This window comes from Pundamilia nyererei, unplaced genomic scaffold, assembly GCF_000239375.1.
Source record: "Pundamilia nyererei isolate P.nyererei 1_Seehausen unplaced genomic scaffold, PunNye1.0 scaffold00345, whole genome shotgun sequence".
NCBI classification, from domain to species: Eukaryota; Metazoa; Chordata; class Actinopteri; order Cichliformes; family Cichlidae; genus Pundamilia; species Pundamilia nyererei.
The window spans coordinates 238,443-259,565 of record NW_005187746.1 but is presented as its reverse complement, the minus strand read 5'-3'; the positions used below and the strand labels follow the sequence as shown (position 1 = coordinate 259,565).

Below are 21,123 nucleotides of genomic sequence, written 5' to 3'. Positions count from 1 at the left end.
GTCTGCTCAGACAACTCTGAATCAGACATGTTTCACAAGAGCACACAGAGCATCACTTGATCAGAAATAGATACACTGATAAACGTTGGTCATGAATTTCAATCTCATCAAAACATCAAGCAGAATCATTTACATGATATCATTGGATTAGGTAATAACGTGTATGTCACTTTAATGTTGCAGCTGGAGGTGATTTGAGTGACTTCAGCACTGCTGGATCAGTACAAGGGCATTAAATCTGTAATTTAATAAAGTACAGCAGTGAATGTACAAAGTTGGGGGTAGGGAGGACGGGCTCCAGCAAAAAAGGATGAAAAACGTATCCAACAGAGATCGATTGATTTGGGAACAAGACCAAAACCCTCCTAGAATCAAGTGTTGCCACTGAGGAGGCCATCATGACAGTAACGACTCTAATATTATTGAATGGTCAACATTACAGAGTACCACACGTCTCCAGCTTCTACTAAAGAAAACGGGGAACAAGTGAAAACAGAAACTTGATTTTTGGGCAAACAGCGACACCTAGTGTCTAACGAAGAGTGAGCACAAACGCTCGGTCCTTGTGCTTTGGCGCCATCTGCTGGTACATGTCGTGATCTGTACATCTGTTTGGGGTGCAGGAATTTTTGGGCATTTGTTTTTGATTATTTGATGAGTTTAACATTCAGTTCAAATGCAGTTTTTTATTCACTGTGTGTAAAATCTTGCTTTATTTTAGTATTTAAAAAGAAGCTTCTTCAAACGTCACATATTGGAGATATGAGAAGAATAACGTTCATCCAAAATCATCACTAACGCGATTAGACGTTTCCCAGTGTTCGGGGTCAGTTCCAAGAAAACTCGGCGCCTTTCTTCGTCTTGCTCTTTTGTGCGGAGGATGAAGCAGGCCGGATTTGGAGAGGGGCGGGGTGGGGGGCTCCGGGCCCTGTGGGGGCCTGCCACTCACACACCTCCGAAATAACTCGCGTAACGGACTCCCAGCTATGCGTAGTATAGATGTCCTGTCGCTGCCATACAGCACGCTGGGTTAATAATAGGAGCGCGGTTGTCAAGCTGTTTCAGAAGGGGGGAGTGTCGGCCCATTCTTATTGGACCCGTTTTATCCTCGAGTTTCTCATGAAGTGTGAGTGGGAGGAGAATTTCCAGCAACGGAGGATATCAAAAATAAGCCCCCTCGTGTCCAGAGAAGAAGGGAAAGTATAAATACCCCCGATATGTCCAGACTGCAGCGGTGCTGGTGAGCGGCAGAACAGGGAATGATAGCTGGCCGAAGCTGAGTGGGACTGGGAGCTCACTTTCATTTCAGTAGAGACGTTATTGCGACTGCAGAAGAGAAAGGACATCATCTTTGTTAGAGTCTTTATTTTTGATCCACTCTTCAGCGCGTTTCTGTCTGCAGACGATGTGTGCCACTGCGTGTTTGCTCTTTTCGCTCCTGTGCGTAGTCAACGCGGCACTTGCCTCTTCGTTTGAATCAGAGGATGTTGTACCTGTTCGGATAAACGCAAGAACCAGCGGGCGCTTCTGGAAGAGAAGCGAGGAGCAGCCGAGGTTTGTCCTCAGTGCGTTTGGCAAAGACTTTACTCTAAACCTCGTCCCGGACACCAGCTTCATCGCGCCTTCCTTCACCATCCAGCGCGTCAAAGCCAGAGACGTTGAAACTTTACGCAGCGCTCCAGGTGCCCGAGCCGTCCCCCAGAAGCTTATGAACAGGTCAGAGGAGAGCGAGGGCCACCTGAGGAGCTGCTTTTACTCCGGGAACGTGGATCAAGATCAGAACTCACTCGTGGCTGTCAGTCTGTGCTCGGGCATCTTTGGCTCCTTTGTAACGGAGGGCAAAGAGTATTTGATTGAGCCCAAACTCCACGGCGGCCCGGGGCCAGCCTCTGCCGAGGAGCCGCACGTCATCAGGAGGAGAACATTCAACGACAGCAACGGTGTTTCCCTCCCGTCTGATCACGCGGCCGTGGAGCAGCACAATGGGGAAAGTTTTACGCACGGCGACGGTGACGCAAGGAGGGAACCACGCCGGAGACGCTTTGTCTCCGCGCCACGGTTCATAGAGACCCTGGTGGTAGCAGACTCAACCATGACCCACTTCTATGGAGATGAAATAAAGGTCAGACGCCATGAACTCATTCTTTCCTGCACGCACACACTTACTCGGCGCCCAAACAAAGCTTTCTTTAATTTCTTGGCTTAGACTCTTCCATAATCAGGCCGCTGTTGTAGACGTCATTCCATTACCCCCCCCCCCCCCCCTTTTTTTTTTTTTTTATTTTCCCATCCTGTCTGCAAAGTCAGGATTCACACACTAGAAAATATAAAGGCAGGCATATGTTTTTCTCTCCGGCTGCATAAAACATGTTTTGTCAGTGAGGGACCTTGGGCGGAAATCGATGAGCTCCCTGTTTTTCACAGAAAGATGTCAGGCCAAAGAAATGCAAGAAATGCTAGAGCACATTCCTAGGGACTAGGTCACCATTTGGCAGCAAAGCCTCAGCATCACCAGGAAGACTCACAGCGCTTTTCCATTCTGTCTTTACTCCGTGATTCTTTAAATCAGCCCTTCTCTCCCGCATAAAACCTTCAGTGTTTAAAGTGCACTAAATGTTTATTACGTCCTCCTTCCAATCTAAAATCAGTCCTGGTTCCAAACAAAGCCGAACCAGTAATAAGTAGGACTGTGCCAAAGTCCGCACCAGCCAAATTCTAATCTGTTTGTGTTTAAGTCACTCCTCAGCTGCCAAAGTCTCCATAGTATTCCCCAGGCAACCAGACACAAGGTGAGGAGAAAGGTTGCACTGATAAACTTGGCTCACAGTGGATTTTCCATCCCAAATCACACATTCCTTTATTTCTATGCAGTTTTCTACAAATAGGGGCCGTTTCAGTCATTTGGTTTCCCCAGGCAAAAATCAACATGTGGTTCCGTGGGTGTGCTCACAGCACATGTGGAAAAACTTTCAATGTGGGACTATCAACCCACCCTAGAAAAAATGATTTCACCGAGAATACACATCACGGCAAAGCCGCTCACACTGTCTGTGATTTGGCAGCTCGGAAACACGGTGACACAGCAGCTCAGTGGAAATCCCTGACGCGTCTCCTTTAATGATAATAATAATTCCAGGCAAAGCACTTTACAATTCCACTATTCATTCACACACTGGTGGAGGCAGCTACAGTTGTAGCCATATTGCGCCATCGGCCCCTCTGGCCAACACCGGTAGGGTAAAGTGTCTTGCCCAAGGGCACAACAACCAGGACAGAGAGAGCAGGGGGATCGAACCGGTTACAGATGAGCTTCCCGATCCCCTGAGCCACAGTCGCCCCATGATTGTGTCACGGGACAAGTAACTTTGGGGAAAATGATTTCAGGCCACAGGTGCAAATACATGTCGGTTTGTCTGCCTACAGCTCTGGCCATCTTGTATGATGTTGGCATCCGTTCCTTTTCTTTGTTTGCTGCAGCAGTAACATACAGTCCAGGACAGCTCCACATATCAGCCAGTTTAATTTCCATTGTAGAACACACATGTGCTCAGTGAGTAGTACTTCATAGTGTTTATGCTTTTATTTTTGTGCAATTACTGCATTTGGAAAAAGTCTCTTTTCCGTTTGAAGGCATCAAACGAGGCTCGGCACGTTAGAGCCGAGCTAACCAACACACTGGCCCCTCTACACGATTACACATGCACATCTAGTAAGTAAGAAAAGGCAAAAATGTGTTTGCAATCTGTTCAAAATTTTATAATGAAGCTTGTCCCGCAGACACAAAACATCATTAAAGTCTCCTGGAGTAATATACCGCACACACACACACGCACACGCTTTCTTGTCAAGATTTCATAAAAAAAATCTCATTACCATCACGTGTATGTTTATTATAATCCCACACTTGTGAGGGACAGCCAGCCTGGCTCCAAACACATCTGTAGGCTGAATCATAAATATCCTCTCCTCCACAGCACTACATCCTCACCCTCATGTCCATGGCCGCCCAGCTTTATAAGCACCCCAGCATAAAGAACTCTGTGAACATGGTGGTGGTGGAGATGCTGGTGGTGGAAGACGAGGAAATTGGACCGGAGGTCTCCAGCAATGGAGGTGTGGCTCTGAGGAACTTCTGCTCCTGGCAGCAGCGCTTCAATCCACCAAGCCAGAGGCATCCCGAGCACTACGACACTGCCATGCTGTTCACTAGAGAGGTGAGGAACCAGCAGACGAGCATACATCTGATTTTGTTATTTTTCTCATTTTTTGTTTTATTTGAAGCTGTTTAGGTCTTTGAAATAAAACACAGCATCATCTGCAAATAAGGCTTTAAACATTTATCTTTTAAACAAGATGAACATCTTAACAAGAAGTCATTAACTACACTATTTATAGCTTTTAACTGCACAAGTTCAGAGAAATGCCATCATTATCCCTGAATAAAGGCATTGTTTAGTATCGTGCAATTGAAATTCTAAGATCGCGCGACAACATCTGGACTGTGCAAACGAGTACTCAGCCATTTAGTAACTGAGACACAATTAAAACCTACAGGCAAAATTAAGAGTTACTGTGTTCATTAAGTCATAATTTGCAAACGGCAGTGGCCTGAGAACTGATCCTTGAGGAACACCGGAGTATTTCAGGTTTCATTGAAAGGTTTAACAATGGGAAGTGATTTAGTCATGAAGCAAAAATGTAAATGCCATCCATTCGCTGATCCTTTTCTGGGTCGCGGGGGGCACTGGAGCCTATCCCAGCTGTCATAGGGCGAGAGGCGGGGTACGCCCTGGACAGGTCGCCAGTATGTTACAGGGCCAACACACAGGGACAGACAACCATTCACACCTAGTGGTAATTTGGATTATCCAATTAACCTATCCCCACAAGCTGCATGTCTTTGGACGGTGGGAGGAAGCCGGAGTACCCTGCTAGCAACCAAAGCAATAAAGGAAGTTAAAGAAGGAGAATTAACGTATGATTCTCTAAAACAGAGCTAAGGCTAATGCTTTTAAAGGGGATTTATTACAGCTACGTTATATTATTAAAGCAGTTCTTTACGTCGTGATGGGACTCTGTGCGACGCTTTTTCACCGACTAAATGAACTACAAGTTTATGGCAGCCATCCCAGCGACCCTCTCCCTCCTTTTAAGCCAAGTTTCTTCTGATTGGCTGCTCTTCATAAATAAAACCCACCAAGTGGGTGGGGCTTGTACACTCACAGCAACAGATGGTAACAGAGATGAGTGTATTAGGGATCTCTGCTCACAGTGACATCATACAGATCCAAAAGTAGAAAAAAAATAGTTTGAAGTAAGAAAGTCAGATTTGACCTCACACGGATTATTTGTTACTATATGAAACGTTCATCATGTTTAATGTTAGGATCCTCTGAAGTAACACGTGTGTGATACAAAGTAGGTTGTGTGCCCTCAGCTGGACGTGTTTAGCAGTTCATGCAGTGTGTGTGTGTGCGTGCTAGTAAAAAACACCTTGACACAGAGTCAGTCACCACGATAGGTTACAGCAGTCAAGCTTTTTCTTCAAAGTGCGGTTTTGCCGTGCTTCACGGAGGATGGACGGTCCTCTCACCATCACGTTCTGGCAGATTTAGTTTCCCGTTCAGAAGACAACCAGCAAGAATGAGTCCGAAAATAATCTCTGGTGGAACTCAGTGCCCCGCCAGCTGTGGGAGCATAATGCGGTTTCACAGGCAGCAAAGCAACCGCCCAGCAATTATCTAAGCCAAAGTGCCACACAGTGGCACAGGTGCGCTTTAGAGCAGCTGTACTGACACTTGGAGGTCTCCCAGCTGAAACAGCGCCTCGCTTTAAACCAACCGTTGTCATGCGTTATTTTTTTAACAACCCATAGAAAAGAAAAACTTTCGAGCTGTCAATTAAAGATGCTGAAACCAGACTGCAGAGATGGAATAATCTTTTCCAAGCTGGGGAAATGTCAAAGCAAAGCAAACAAACTGTTCTTTATGGATGCTTCGACAGGAAATAAGTTCACAAGTCCTCGGGGTTGAGTTGCGATTGGCTTGTTCTGCTGCATTTGGCTGCCTTCTTCCATCTGGTATGTGCGTGTTGACAAGGTGTTAGCAGACAATACATTAGGCGAGGAACTTCTCTATTATTACATTTTTATAGCTAAGTGCCCTGGTTTGCGGCTCGATTTGATGACAGGCTTGGCATTTATCCGCCTACAGAATGACGTTAGCGTGTAAATCTGACCCCGGATCTGAGAAATAATGGAGAGAACATATGGCTTTGTGCTGTCTTGTGCTGGATTGTTGAAGCGGCTTTTCTCTGGGGGAAACCATCATTCACGCCAACCCGGGTTTCTGTTTGTTTTTCCATTTCCGCAGAAATACGCTTTGAAATGCAGAGGACAGAAGGCTCCTCGTGGATGAGCTAACTTTAGTGCCCCTACAAACGGTCGAGCTTTAGTATGTGGCCTGCTCGGGGTTGCAAATGCGTGCCGTGCAAGCCGCAGTCAAAAGAGAAGACTGACGCTGCGTAAAACGCAAAGCTCGCGGCGGGTTGCATGCATTGGAAACATGTCACTCGTGCATCTTTGCGGTCTCACCGCGTGTGTGTTTGTACAACATTGCGGTTTGAGCTCTGACCCATACGTCGAGTCTTGCATCTGCATGAAAGGCATGGTTTGCTGTTGTGGAATAAGGTGAGCAAACACAGACTGAGCTGCACTCAGTCCAGATGTCTTTCCAATCACAGAAGGTCCCGCCTCGTGTTTTTTAGAGAAGGCGAGGCCGTGGATGCATCTGTCCATGCTACACAGAAATAAGGAAAGATGTCTGATATAACACACGGTCACTTCTCCCACAGCTGCGGATATTTATTTGCTTTTGCTTAATGATGGAAACACTGAGTAACATGCTTTTGATTGTTTTAATAGATGGTGAAGGTTATATAACAGTCATCAAGGGTTGCTAATATATTTACTGTATTTGACAGAATAATGGCTTTAAGTCTTTAACAGTCCAGCCTGCAGTGCCATATATCCACAAGCTATCACGCAAATATTTGGGATGTATAAAATATTCGGACGTCGCCTGTTTCAGTTTGAATCTTTCAATTTAGTTTGAGTGAAACGCAGTTTTAGCAGCAGTGCAGCTGTCCCATTACCTTTGCTGGCCACTGCCACTTCCCTCCAGTGTATACTGGTTCTTGTCACATACTGTACATAGCACTCCAACTTTATGCAAAGCTGCACTCGCTGAGTTAATATGCAGCTAGCCACCAAACTATATCCACACAGGAGGTGGTTGTAACACCTCAGGCTGCTACTGAGTGTGCATGAAAACTAGTCAGAGTCCAAGCAGGTCAACACAATCAGGCTTTTTACTGCACAGAGGACGAAACTCGGTTCCCAGCTCCACGTTACACTCACGCTTTGTAACAATCTTAAAGTTGCTGCTACGTTTACTTTGGCATAATGCACATTATATAGAGATCTCTGTACTGTAAGAGGACTGATTGTGCTAGCTTCACTCTCCAGAGGCTCATTCTAAAAACTGAATATTGTAACAACCAGCCACTGATGAAAAGTTGAACCAGTGATTAATTATAAACAGACTAGAATAAATAAGCAATTTAGCAAAAACGAAAAAGTTGGTTCAAAGTAGAACGGAAAGTTTAAAGTGACCAAACAGCTGACCTAGAAACGAAAGGCAACTGTGCTCACGGGACACTTTGTTTGAATTTGGACCCTTTTTGTCTGTTTTAATTCTTCGTGGCACAAACACGAAACGTTCCTGGAAACATTCCTCAGCGATTTTGTTGTTACTGACACAATAACATCACACAAGTGCTGCAGGTTTGTCTGCTACACTTCCATGATGTGAGTCTGCGATTCGAGAACATGCCAAAGGTACAGTGAACTCATTGTTGTGTTCAACAAAGCAGTTTGATATAACTGAAGCTTTGTGGTGTGCCGTCATCAGAAGACGTGCACATAAAGGGCTGCACGTGGTCAGAAAAATACCCAGGTCATTAATGCTCACCGGTCCGGTGATGTAATAGGACAAACTGCTAACACAAGGCAGGACGGATCCATTCTTCCATGTTGTTTACATCAAATTCTGAACGTTGCAGCAGAAACCGGAGTGGCACCGAGCGTCCTTTTTATTCTTTCTTCCTGCTGGAGTTTGAAGTTTATGGAGCTTCACTGAATTCCAGCTTTATCTGGAGAACCCGTTCCCCTCCTGTATTTGAAAAGCCCAGAAGGAGAAGCCACCAAAGTGAAACTACGAACATGTAATTGTGGAGAAACAAAGTAGCTCTTTTTTTCAGTTTATTCAAATCTGACATTTTTGTTCTGTGTTTGTGTTCCAGAACATCTGCGGTCAGAAGAGCTGCGACACGCTGGGCGTGGCCGATGTCGGGACGATGTGCGATCCCAAGAGAAGCTGCTCGGTTATCGAGGACAACGGCCTGCAAGCTGCCTTCACAGCTGCACACGAGCTCGGTGAGGTCGCATTGGGGGGGCTGACGCGATCCTCGGCTTTATGGAAAAGCTTCTTAGATCGAGTTTTCAGTCATTCCTAAACACTCAAGCACCTTCAAAAACTGTCACCTCCTGCAGGTCATGTGTTGAGCATGCCTCATGATGACTCCAAGACGTGTGAGAGACTCTTTGGGGATTTGGGAGGCCATCACCTGATGGCGCCTGTGTTCGTCAGCCTCAACAAAACCATGCCTTGGTCGCCCTGCAGCGCGCTCTACGTTACCGAATTCTTTGACAACGGGCACGGTGAGGCACACTGCAGCTTGTTGCTCTACAGCAGACATTGATGTCTTGTGCCAGTGTGGCTGCCTGCCACGCTGTGACTCTGTTATTAGGGCTGACTCAGAGATGTATAAAACATACGCTTCCTCTCATCCTCTCGTGAACCGAGGCTTTCCTGCTTAAACGTGCCGCTCCCCTTAAATTACGGGTTGGACGCTCAATTTATTTCGCCCGAGGTTTCCACATCCTGCTCTTTCTTTTGCCTTACCTCTGTTGCTCCCTCTCCCCCTGCCTTGTTGTGCATCTTGTATTGTTTGTATCCTTGCTAGATCTGTCAGTGAACCTTCTTTTCCACTGAGTCATAATATGGACTTCTTCCTGTTCCCCACCTCCTCGGCCAAAAGCAACAGCTGGTGTCAGCAAAATATGTTCTTTATCAGTTGGAAAATGTTTCCAACAAAAACTCATGTGGCTGAGAATGTTCATTCCGAACCGCAGATGTCATTGACAGCTCCAGACAAAAGCTTATTGAATGCAATAAAGATCATTAGAGGAATAATGGAAAACAATCAGATTTGGATTACCTGTCAGACGTCCAGATTCAGAGCATTAGGCTGCCTATAAACATGCACTACATCAGTTAAAGTGAAATTATTCCGTTTTATAGTCAGGACACAGCTTGCACTGAATACTTTCCCACTGTTGTCATGCCACACGCAGCATATTTACGATTGTCACTGTGCCGCGAGAACCACAGTCTCCACAAACCCCGATATAATCGGCCTCATACGGACTTGTTTTGTGCTGAACCACAGGGGACTGCCTGCTCGATGTCCCAGAGAGCGCCATGCCTCTACCAAAGGAGCTGCCAGGCTCCAAGTACAGTGTGGACCAGCAGTGCCAGCAGATTTTTGGAGAGGAGTTCGTCCACTGCCCCAACACCTCCGACAGCGATATCTGCAGCCAGCTGTGGTGTCAGGAGGAGGGGACGCTGGAATGCTCTACCAAGAAGAGCCTGCCCTGGGCTGATGGCACCCCCTGCAGTGCCAATGGAAGCTGCCTTCATGGCGTCTGCGTGCCAGTCTATGAGGCGATGAAGCCACTGGTAAGCCCGAGTCTTTTTCCCTGTTTTTTAAAAGACACCTTACTAAGTTACATTTGATGGCAGTAAAATCCTTTGCTTTCATGAACAGGGACCGGAAGTATCTCAGAAATGCACCTCGTGCATGCCTGTTTCACATCAGTGCACCTGCTGCCTTTGTGCCGCCGTGCTAGTGAGCCCGATTTTTGTTTTCCTCGTCAGTCGGTAAAAAACAAAAAGTGAGGCTGACGTTTGTTCATTCAGCTGTTTCCCAACACACGAGCCACACCATCCTTGTAAGGCCATGAGGTGATTAGGCTTGTAGTGGCCATGGCAACAACATAAGGTCACGATTGCTTTTGGAAGAAAAGAAATATGAGTGCAGCTTTGAGACCAAAGATTTTCACACGAGGGTCAGAATTAGGGCTGGGTACCGCCACTGATTTCTAGAATCGATTCAATTCGATTTGAATCTGGGAAATTTTGCCTCACACAGTCAGAAATATTATAATTCAGATCTGTACATTTACATATTTTTGTATCTATAAGAAGGAAGCTGACACTTTCCAGACTTTATCACAGGTGTGAGCATCACAGCGAGGCCTTTGTGTCAAAGTAGCTGAAGATAAAACAGAAAAACATGAAGGAGATTTTCCTGTTCTGGGATTTTATAAAAATATTCTGCAGTAGATCAAAAACGAAAGAAAACCATTAACCAGCATATGAACATCACCTCTGAAGTTACAGCGGTTTTATTACAGACACGGCGTTTTGCATTTCGCATCATTTTAAAAAGTATAAATTTGTTCAGTATTGAACAGCAGAAATGAGGTTTTCTTTTCGGAAGTAAGTAAAAGAAAAAAAACAGCGGCTGACAGCCTGTAAACAACGGTGGACCTGTGCGTAACAAGCAAGCGAATAATGAAGAAAACAGAGAGAGAGAGAGAGAGAGCTGTGCATGAAGTGAGATTTTATCCTGGTGGAAGCAAAACAGTAAAAGTCAGAGAATCCATGACGATGTTTATGTGAAGCGTAGTTTGGATCTTCTTTGGCTGCTGGTTCGGTCAATATTGTTTGGAGAGACATCAAACTAACAGCTTTAGAGTCAGTGAAAAAAGGGCGTGAACACAAAGCTCGACCCGCCGACACATCAGAATCTGTCGGCTTTCAGCCCCGACCGTGCCCGTGCCGTCGGTGAGAACGTCACAGCTCACTGATTCTGATGCGTCGGCGGCTCCGAGCTTTGTGTTTACGTCTCTGTGCAGAGTCTGTGTTCCTGCTCTCATTTACTGTTTTAGCTGTTTGGTGGTTGTTGAAATTTTGTGAGGTTTAACCTGAGATTCTGGCATTTTGGGCAAAATACATTTATATAAAAAAATCGATTCAGGATTTAATGAATCGATATCACGTTATCCAAGCCGGAATCGATTTTAATCGATGAATCGATTATTAAAACCCAGCCTAGTCAAAATCCTTGGTTTTCCAAGCTTTTTTCTGAAGCACGTGTTTTTTCAGTAACCCTTACAGTCTTTGGACCCTGTTCCCATCTTCTTGCATGTTGCATGCTGACGTTGTTTATTTCACCGGCTCACCACCAAAGAATGTTCACAGTGTCTGATGAGTCACTTCCTTTCAACAGAGTAATCAGGTTTGTAGTCATAAAGCTCTAATGAGGCCGGCATCCTCAGCACATTTTGGAGGTTTTGCTCATGCTGCGTTAGATAAGCTGTGGATAATGCACGAGTTGTCTCACAGTTTATTCTTAATCTGATGTTCCAATGAACATAAATGCACTAACTGCATGTCTTTGGCGTGTGGGCGGAAGCTGGAATACCCACAGAGAGCCCACGCAAATATGGTAAGAACCATCAAGCTCCGCCCCAAACTGTGGATTCAAACCCACAATGATAGCAGAGAGATGACAGCAGATAGCAAAGCTAATACGCTAACAACAGACAAGTGATGAGAGTCAGCAAGGCCAAAATATTCCCTGTGGTGGAGAATCTCACTGCTTCCATAATACAAAACTCTGCATGTTTGTACAAAGTGTTGCATTAGCTGAGACCTGACTCGTTTTCATAAATGCTGCTATTTCAAGTTGAAGTACAGACATTAAAGGGCTCAGAGAACGCATTATACTCTGAGCTGTGTCTGACTTTGGCGAGTTGAAATGCAGATCCTTCACGATACCTTTTTAGATTTCCTCAAAGAACATCTCAGCATCTTATTTAAGGTCGGTCGCCTTGATACCTTCTCCTTGTGTTCTGAATACACATCTGTTTATGAATCCAGACATGCTGGCCGTTGGGATGTGGTTCAAGCTTATAAAACTTCTGGAAAGAACAACCTTGCTAGCAAACACACATGCACACGCGCACATACTCACTCAACGTACAAACTTGGAGCATGGCAGGTTCTACTAGCAGTGAGTGACACATGTGGCAGGAATGTGGGTAGAGTCAGACAGCAGGCGCGTGCCGAACTTCAACACAGATTTAGCCTCGAGTCGCGGCATGCCAACACGCTGTGCGGCCTCAAACCCAGAAGCCCAGACTGTGGTTTAGGTTGCACAGCTGACATTGCCTTTGGCTCAGAGCACTAACCAACTACTCTGCTCTTTTTTTCCTGTGTGTTTTACCGCAGATGGTTGTGGACGGCGGCTGGAGCTCGTGGGGACCGTGGCAGCAGTGCTCTAGGACGTGTGGAGGTGGGGTGGAGTTCTCCTACAGGGAGTGCACTAACCCAGTGCCTCAGAATGGAGGGAAGTACTGTGAAGGGCAGAGGGTCCAGTACCAGTCCTGCAACATACAGCCATGTGACAACAATGAAGGTAAGGGTCAACGTAATACAGCTCTCAGCTTTCGAATGAACAAAGAAACAGCTTCTTAAATCGCTTGTTCCCAACAAATGTTTGTCCCACATCTGCACTTTCCATTGTCCTACATTTGGCCTTGACTGGCAGCATTGACCCGGGGTGAGTCTGGCTGCCACAGACCTACTGTAGATCCGCTTTATGCAGGCCAGATGTTAGGTGTGTTGGCATATTTGGGCGAGGGTTGGCCCCACCGCACGTTGACCCCACCTTATGATGTTTTGGCCACAGTTTCCAAACCCAACCCTCACCATAAGCCACAGGAACATTAGGCCACAGGATTAAGCTTTGCAACAGATGGACATTTTTATGAAGAAAAAAACAAGACAAAAAACTACGTACCAGCTCGTGTTCAAACCACTCCACAAACTCTGGAAGAAACTGTGTAATTAAAACACATTAAGCTTGGTTCTATCTAGAACCTCTTTTCTGCCAAAGTGCTGCCAGTGTTGTTGACCACACTGCAAATCATGAGCAGGAGAACAAAACAGGTGCTTATTAGGGCTGCACGATATTAGGAAAATCTGCGATGTGCGATAACTGTGATCAATACTGCGATAACGATATGACTTGCGATAAAATAAATAGCAAAAACAAAACAAAAAATGAATACATAATTTCCATTTTACTACAACAGTTTTATTTAATGAAAGCTGCTGTATTAGCAGTGTAACAACAAAATGCACTTTAACATTGAAACATTGCCCCCATAAAAAAATTTCTGAGGCTTGAATTCTGAAAGACATCCTTCCCGGTCTCTAGAATTAGATTTAAATAAACTTAACTTAAATTATACTGCAAATTATCTCAATGCAGTTGTTCATCATTTTACCACTCACCAAGTAGTTATGATGTAAGTCAAAACTGGAGAGGAAACTTTACTGTAGTGCTTGCGTAGTTTTCAGCTTGGCTCAGTTCAAACATGACAGTCCAGCGGCATGTTTCGTACATTTGTGGAATGGCGACATGGGAAAAGTAGTTTCGTAAGGGGATGCGGTATATCCGGTCCACTTTATGTATCAGACTGGTGAAGCCCTCTCTGCTAACTGTATTTATAGGCACCATGTCTTTGTCAAAAAATGTGTAATGGTCTCTGTTATTTCTTTGTGCCGCTTCAACGTTTTCTCATAAGTTGTTCCACTTGAAAAACTCTGATACAGAGACGGCTGTTGGACTGCGGTGCTCTTTGTCTTAACATTAGCAACCTTTGTTTGGCTAGCCCTGTCTTTCTGGAACTATTCAAACAGTTCTCTGTGGTTATATTGAAGATGATGGTGGAGATTAGTCGTGTTTCCTCTGGTGGTTGCCACGAGTGTTCGGCAAGTTTTGCAGAGTACCTGTGTTTGGAGAACATCGTCTTTATCAAATCCAAAGTACCTCCAAATAAGCGAGGTACTTTTTTTTTTTTTAGGCATGAGTTCATAGTCAGTGGCGTTCTCGTCATGCGTCTCGCTCTCAGCCTTTACAAATCTGATTCGTTGCTGCAGCATTGTTCGCTCCCCACCTGCGTAGGAGGCGGGCCTCTAATCCATTTGATTGGTTAATGCCGTGAAGAGCTCTATTCGACTGGTCAAATGTGTAAAGGGGTTTCTTTGATTGGTAAATTCTTTAAAGCACGTGTGTAAACATTTTAAGGTACCCAGTTATCGCAGTTTATGTCGTCTTTTGCGATGAGCCCATCGCGGAGGCTGATATCGCGATGACAATAGATTTTCGATTTATTGTGCAGGCCTAGTGCTTATAGACATCTACCGACCACTGATGTCAGCAGATCCAACTTTGTAGTTTTGCAGTTTTGACTCGTTCCAGCTTTTTGCGACATTCAACTGTCTTTTCTCTACAGAGTTGTAGATAAAAGACAATTCATTGTAGATAATGAGCGGGGACAGCAGAGCAGGCTGGAAGCTAGTGACGAGCTGGAAGCTAAAAGTCTGACGCTGCAGACATTACAGATGGAGCTGCAGGCGAGAGGAGACGAGGGTCGGGATTGTGTAACGAGTAACAACAAAATAAGAAGTTGCATAAGCACGCAGCAGGCTGGTGGTGGCAGAGTTGGATATTTGTAGAGAGCTTGATTGTTGTGATGAGGCACAGCTGGCACAGATCTGCTCGGACTCTAGAACAGCTGTTTGCACTCAGATGATCACAGGCCGACAGGGAGACGGCACTGGAGGCAACAGGGGGACGCTCAATCGAAAAACAGCATTTTCTAGACTGACCCACAGCCTGCATATAAAAGACAGATGTAGGTGCTGTGATTTGAGCCATCTTGTAAGCAGGGATGGGGGGATGGGAGTGCGGAAATGACCACCCATGCAGCAGGGACATGTCAGCGACACTAGTGTGGACACTAATTTACAAATTAAGACTCATGTTGTAGACATGAAACTAAAGACTCCAATGAAACATCTTCACTGAGGGCAGACCAGAGGAGTCACTAATGTATCACTGTAACCAATAAAGGAACTGCAAAAACACACCATATGGACCAATGTATCAGGCCACGCCTCCTAATCTTTGAGTCAGTGTTTTACAGTCACGCACTGAACTGTGTGGCCTGCCTTTAGAAACATTAGCAGAAGAATGGGTCGTTGTAAAGAGCTCGCTGAATTCCAGTGTGGTGCTGTAACAGGATGGCACCACTGCAACAAGTCAGTTCATGAAATGTCCTCCCTTCTAGATATCACGAGATTCACTGTGAGCGTGAATATTGCAAAGGCGAAGCTTGTAGAAATCTCCCCAACTCGGCCATGAAGCATCCTCCATCGCCACAAAAACTGCACGCTTCAAGCATGGCTGAGCTCCTGTAGGTGCGATGTGCAGCTGGCCCAGTACGTTTGTCCATATAGTGTTTTCTAACCAGGTTTTATGTTTTGATGCTACATAATTAATTGTTGTCCACCAGCCTGATCCAGACTCTGCTGGTGTTCATCTATTTTTCTGCGTTGCTCTAATGAATATAAACATACAGTTGATCAGGTGTTCGGATTATACAAATAATATTGTTTTGGTAGAGTATCTTAATTTATTGTTTCTTCATGTTAGGTAAAAGTTTCAGGGAGGAGCAGTGTGAGAAGTACAGCAGCCCCAACTACCTGGACCACAACGGGAACGTGAAACAGTGGATACCAAAGTACGCTGGTGTTTCTCCCAGAGACAGGTGCAAGCTGTTCTGCAGGGCCCGGGGCAGCAGTGAATTCAAGGTGTTTGAATCCAAGGTACAATAACGTCACTCGACAGCAAATGTCAATGAAAGGAAAGCCAGTAGTCTGAAGTTCAGTTTTTTAAATCAGAATAGTGGTTTTAGAAAAGCGTCACTCATTCCTGAAGTCCCAGCTCTGCTTCATAGCCAGTGTCATAACCAGCTCCAACATCATGACCGTGACCTCCATCCACTGATGAACACCCTGACATGATGTTGAACTGTAGTCAAAATATAGTTGAATGGGACATGTGTAGTGACCCACCGATGCTCGCTCCATCCCTGCAGGTGATTGATGGGACCCCCTGTGGCCCTGACACCACATCTGTGTGTGTCCAAGGACAGTGTGTGAAGGCAGGCTGCGACCAGGTGATAGGATCCAACAAGAGAGTGGACAAGTGTGGAGTGTGTGGAGGAAGTGGGCTGACCTGTAGAAAGATCACAGGCTCGAGCAACAAAGCAACGTAAGCCGATCAGATCAACGATAATGCAACCGTTCTCCGACTTGTATCCCCATGTGATGTCTGTGTTGTATGTGTAAGGTCGGGGGGCGGGTTCATTCCACTGCAGGGCGACCTGCCACTGCATGTGGCGAATAAACTTTGAACTTGAACGTGATAATAAAAATGATAAAGCACTAAAAGGCTTAGACAAATATATTGATGTCTTTCCTTCTACTGTAGTTAATTAGTAGATTAATTGATTGTGTTGTTAGATCATATTGCGCCCACTATAATACAAATCTTTTTTTAAATTCTACTTGCTTATGTTGTACTTGAGGCCCATTCACAAGAATTTATTCACCCCAAATATCAATTTAGGTCCTTCATAACGTTTGGCCCAGCCATTTGTGGTATTCTGATTATCTGTCTCATTTTATTTATGCTTTTTCTGATCTACTCAACATAGTTTAGATAAGATTAGTAGTTTCATACATGTTGGTAGGTTGATTATAGTTTCACGCTTCTTCTGTTTCAAACCAAGTTCATCTCCTTTCACCTGGAAGTTCTAATTAATGCACAGATAAGATATTCTATAGTAAACTGTTATCTGTTCTTTTTCTTCTCCATCAGCTATGGATACAGTGACATTGTCACAGTTCCCACTGGCGCTACTAACATTGACATCAAGCAGCGGAGCCACCGAGGAATCAAGCACGATGGCTACTACCTGGCTGTAAAGAGAGAGAGTGGCGGTTACATCCTTAATGGTAACTTCTCCGTGTCCACGGTGGAGCAGGACATTCCGGTGCTGGGCGCAGTACTGAAGTACAGCGGCTCTTCCACGACGCTAGAGAGGATCCAGAGCTTCAGGCAGCTCAAGGAGGCCATCACCATCCAGCTCCTCGCCACTGCAGGAGATGGTAGCCCTCCCAAGGTCAAATATACTTTTTTCATCCCTAAAGATGTGACTTTGAACAAACCCAAGGAGAAGAAGGGCTCGTCCCTGTCTTTGCATATGATTCATCCGTTTGGCGTGCCTGAATGGGTGCTGGGCGAGTGGTCTCTGTGCTCCAAGACCTGTGGATCCGGGTGGTCCAGGAGAAACGTTGAATGCATGGACGACGAAGGCTTCCTCTCCAGTCAGTGTGACAAAGACCTAAAGCCCATAGACATCAGGCCCTGTGCAGATCTGCCCTGTCCCATATGGCAGATGGGACCTTGGTCTGCCTGCTCACGAACTTGTGGTCAGGGGGAGCGCAACCGCAGCATTTTCTGCATAGACTACACTGGCAAGACTGTTGAAGCAGAACAGTGCGATCCAAGAAAGATCCCAGAGCCGGTGTCTGGGGAATGTTTCAACCAGGACTGCTTGTGAAGAACACGAGTACAGCGGACTCATGGTCATAGTGCACTTATGAACAATGGATGGATTACTGAACAGGTGGACGCACCAAGAATAATGCTGGGGTCCATTAGATCAGGGACAGTATGACTACAAACACACACAGAGCGATCCACAAAACCAAAGAAATGATAACTATGACCATTCTTTTTCACCTGCAAGATGTTTTATGCCTCTTTCAATCTGGAGGGTCCTGTTGTTGCGCAGGAGTGGCAGTAGTGGCAGTGGTGGTGGGTGGGGGTTAAACGTCTACATCCCAGGGCCCATTGCCTCATAATCCATCCATCTTATCGACTGGTTGCATCAAATCACATCAAAGGCTTTTAGCTGAATATTGCTTTGTCATTCTGTTGACATCATTTGACAACCACTATTGAAACAATGGAAATCTACCTCAGGATGTACATGTGATGCTATGCATAGTTGCTAAGAGAAGGTGCAGTGTGTGTGTTTCCTCCAGAATGAGAGATTTAGTCCAGCTTAAAAGATTGTTTTTGGAGGCCGTCTGCTATTAACAGCAGTTCGGTGGGGCTAGAACAATGAAACCTGCTGTCAGACACCAGCACAGTGTAAATATACCTCGTCCAGCTGTAATCCACAGAATCAAGCCCCTATAGAGCTTTGATCGAGCCACTTGCCCTTAAATAAGGTACGGACGTACGATCGAGGCACTTGTGTGTGATTGCTTCGTCTTTTCAAACACACGTTAATGTAATTTGTGTGAAATTCGTGTGACGAGGACGTCATGGTTTTATCTGGAGAGTTAGTATTGTTGAGCAAACCCATAGCTCTCACTATATTTACTGGCTGCTGGAGCCAACATCAAAAGCTAGGCATTTCCCACACTTTGTACATGTATTAGCCTCGATCATGTCTGGTCTTTCTGATCTATTGAGTTTTTCCTTTCCAGTCACCTTTCTCACTCACTATGTATTAACAGACCTCTCTGCATTAAATCATATCTGTTATTAACCTCTGTCTCTCTTCCACAGCATGTCTTTTATCCTGTCTTCCTTCTCTCACCCCAACCGGTCGCAGCAGATGGCCGCCCCTCCCTGAGCCTGGTTCTGCTGGAGGTTTCTTCCTGTTAAAAGGGAGTTTTTCCTTCCCACTGTTGCCAAAGTGCTTGCTCATAGGGGGTCATATGATTGTTGGGTTTTTTTCTCTGTATCTATGAAGCGCCTTGAGGCGACTTATGTTGTGATTTGGCGCTATATAAATAAAATTGAATTGAATTGATCGGACAACCCAACGACAGACCACTCGACCCCGTAACGTAACTGTAGCCTTGTTCCATGTCCACGTGCATCACAGTGTAGTTGAGCAACAGCAGTACAACCAGTCTGCAATATTTTATTTTGGAGGTGTTATTACTAAGTTAAGTGATAAGCATATTATCTATCATGTATATGAAAAAATAACAGTAATTTTATTCATTTTCCCTTTAGTTCATGCATCATATGCAAATGTTCGCAGATGTTTCAGACTCATGTGTGTATATTTGATTTCTTCATTCCTGTTGTTAATTTACAGTATGTTATAAAAGAGATGGAGGATTAGGCCTGTATCCCTTCAGTGAAGGAATATGCTATTATTACAGCTTCCTTTTTAAGCTATTTATTTTTGTAAAGTTTTTACCTTGGACATGTAAGTAACATGGCAGACGCTGCTGTCTTTGAGATAATTGTCTATAAAATGGTCAAATAAACACATTTATGTCGATGCGTTGTTCTCTTGTTCTGTGAGTGACCCTCCACAAAACATCACTAAAAACATATGAAAGTGGCATTATTAACTACGCATAGAAATTTCGAGTGAACATTAGCGATAAGGACTCATAAATTTCACAAAATATTTCACGTAAGATCTCCAGTATGGAAGCCCGTTTCCGCCACTAAAAGAACAAACAAAAAAACAAGTATCCATAACTCGAAATTTCAAGTTATTAACTCAAAAATTTGAGAAAAGTATTTGAGTTATTTTCTCAAAATGTCGAGTTAATAGGTCTAAATTTCGAGAAAATAACTTGAAATTTCGAGTTATGGATCCTTTTTTTTTGTGGGCTTCCATACTCCAGGGTTCATTTTTAGGCTGAACGACACTAAAACTCGCCACAGATGTGTGGAATTCTTTTAGGTGCCTGGTAGCTTTTAAAAGTTGGGTGAGGCAAGTTTTACAAACCGAAACCTTTTCCAAAGTTCTGTAAAAATCCTCCCACGCTGGAATAACTTCTCCGCTCAAATATTTCAAAGACAGCCATATAAGAATATATTCAGTAGCTGTGGTTAGGGAGGAACCCAGCCACTTAACAACATCCTGTTTTAACGCCTGTTATTCTATATTCTGAGCTTGGTTGATGTTAAAATCATAATAGTTCAAAAATACCAGCATGACCATAATCACGTTATCCACAGTTCAGTTTGACTTTCAGTTGGTATGCAATGTTTCAGCAGACCGTAGAGCTTTATCACGCTGAAGAAATTCAAAGTCTGAAATGAAAGCTATTTAAAAGAAATAACGAGAAACTCTTTTGAATGTCAGTCAAATGATGACCAAAAAATAACTGTTCAATCTTTCTCCTGTGTAGGAGTGTTGGGGGCTGTTCATATGTTACAGTCCATCCATAATGATGGTTGTCGTCATCTTGTTTAGTTAATCGTTTAATTATCTTCTTACACCAGTTCAAATGATTTATTATTATTATTATTTCTGCTTTTTTTCTGGCATTACTGGGAAAATGGACCTCAGCCAAAATGCTATAATGCATTGCAGAAGGTGGTCAGGATTATCCTCTTCACCAGAGCTCAGATGATCCAGTGCTCTTCACCAGCTTCCCCCCAGCAAAGTATACTGAACTAGCCACAAGTGACTGATAGAAAATCTCCTGTACTGTGCTGCACAGACCGAAGCACCTCAGCTTCCTCAGAGTTTAGCCTGTTGTCGGTCTATGCACTCTTCCACCACATCAACATCCCGTCCCAAGATATTCACCAGTTGTGCAGCTGTCCTCTTACTTCACCTCTAGTCTTATTCAGATACAGAAGACTTTTCTCCGACTCCATAAAATCACCCACTGTAATACTCCTGCCCATCACTAATGTCCAACCACTGCAGATTCATTAAGAGTATTTCTGCAGGTGGCATGACCCCGAGTTATACTGAAAGTCAGAGGTTTACATGGTTAACAGGAGCTCCTGAACTGCACACCATCATTTTATTTAAAAGTTACAATAAATAGAGGCATCAAGAAACACAGGATGTTGTAATATAAAAGGATTTAGAAGAGTTAAAATCACAGATTGTAAGTAAAAGATTATCAAATTACTTTAAATAATAGATGTGATAATATAAAGACGAGAAAATGTACA

At 44.5% G+C, this 21,123-nt stretch overlaps 1 protein-coding gene across 1 annotated transcript; it reads left to right on the top strand.

Moving 5' to 3' along the window:
- Window positions 1-976: 976 nt before the first annotated feature.
- Window positions 977-18,694, top strand: LOC102200183 (A disintegrin and metalloproteinase with thrombospondin motifs 8). Its single transcript, XM_005752114.2, has 9 exons — window positions 977-2,122; window positions 3,975-4,214; window positions 8,362-8,494; window positions 8,612-8,779; window positions 9,571-9,860; window positions 12,480-12,666; window positions 15,754-15,926; window positions 16,199-16,374; window positions 16,984-18,694. The coding sequence occupies exons 1-9, from the start codon at window positions 1,406-1,408 to the stop codon at window positions 17,726-17,728; spliced, it is 2,829 nt and encodes a 942-aa protein (XP_005752171.1). The 5' UTR covers window positions 977-1,405; the 3' UTR covers window positions 17,729-18,694.
- Window positions 18,695-21,123: the final 2,429 nt, after the last annotated feature.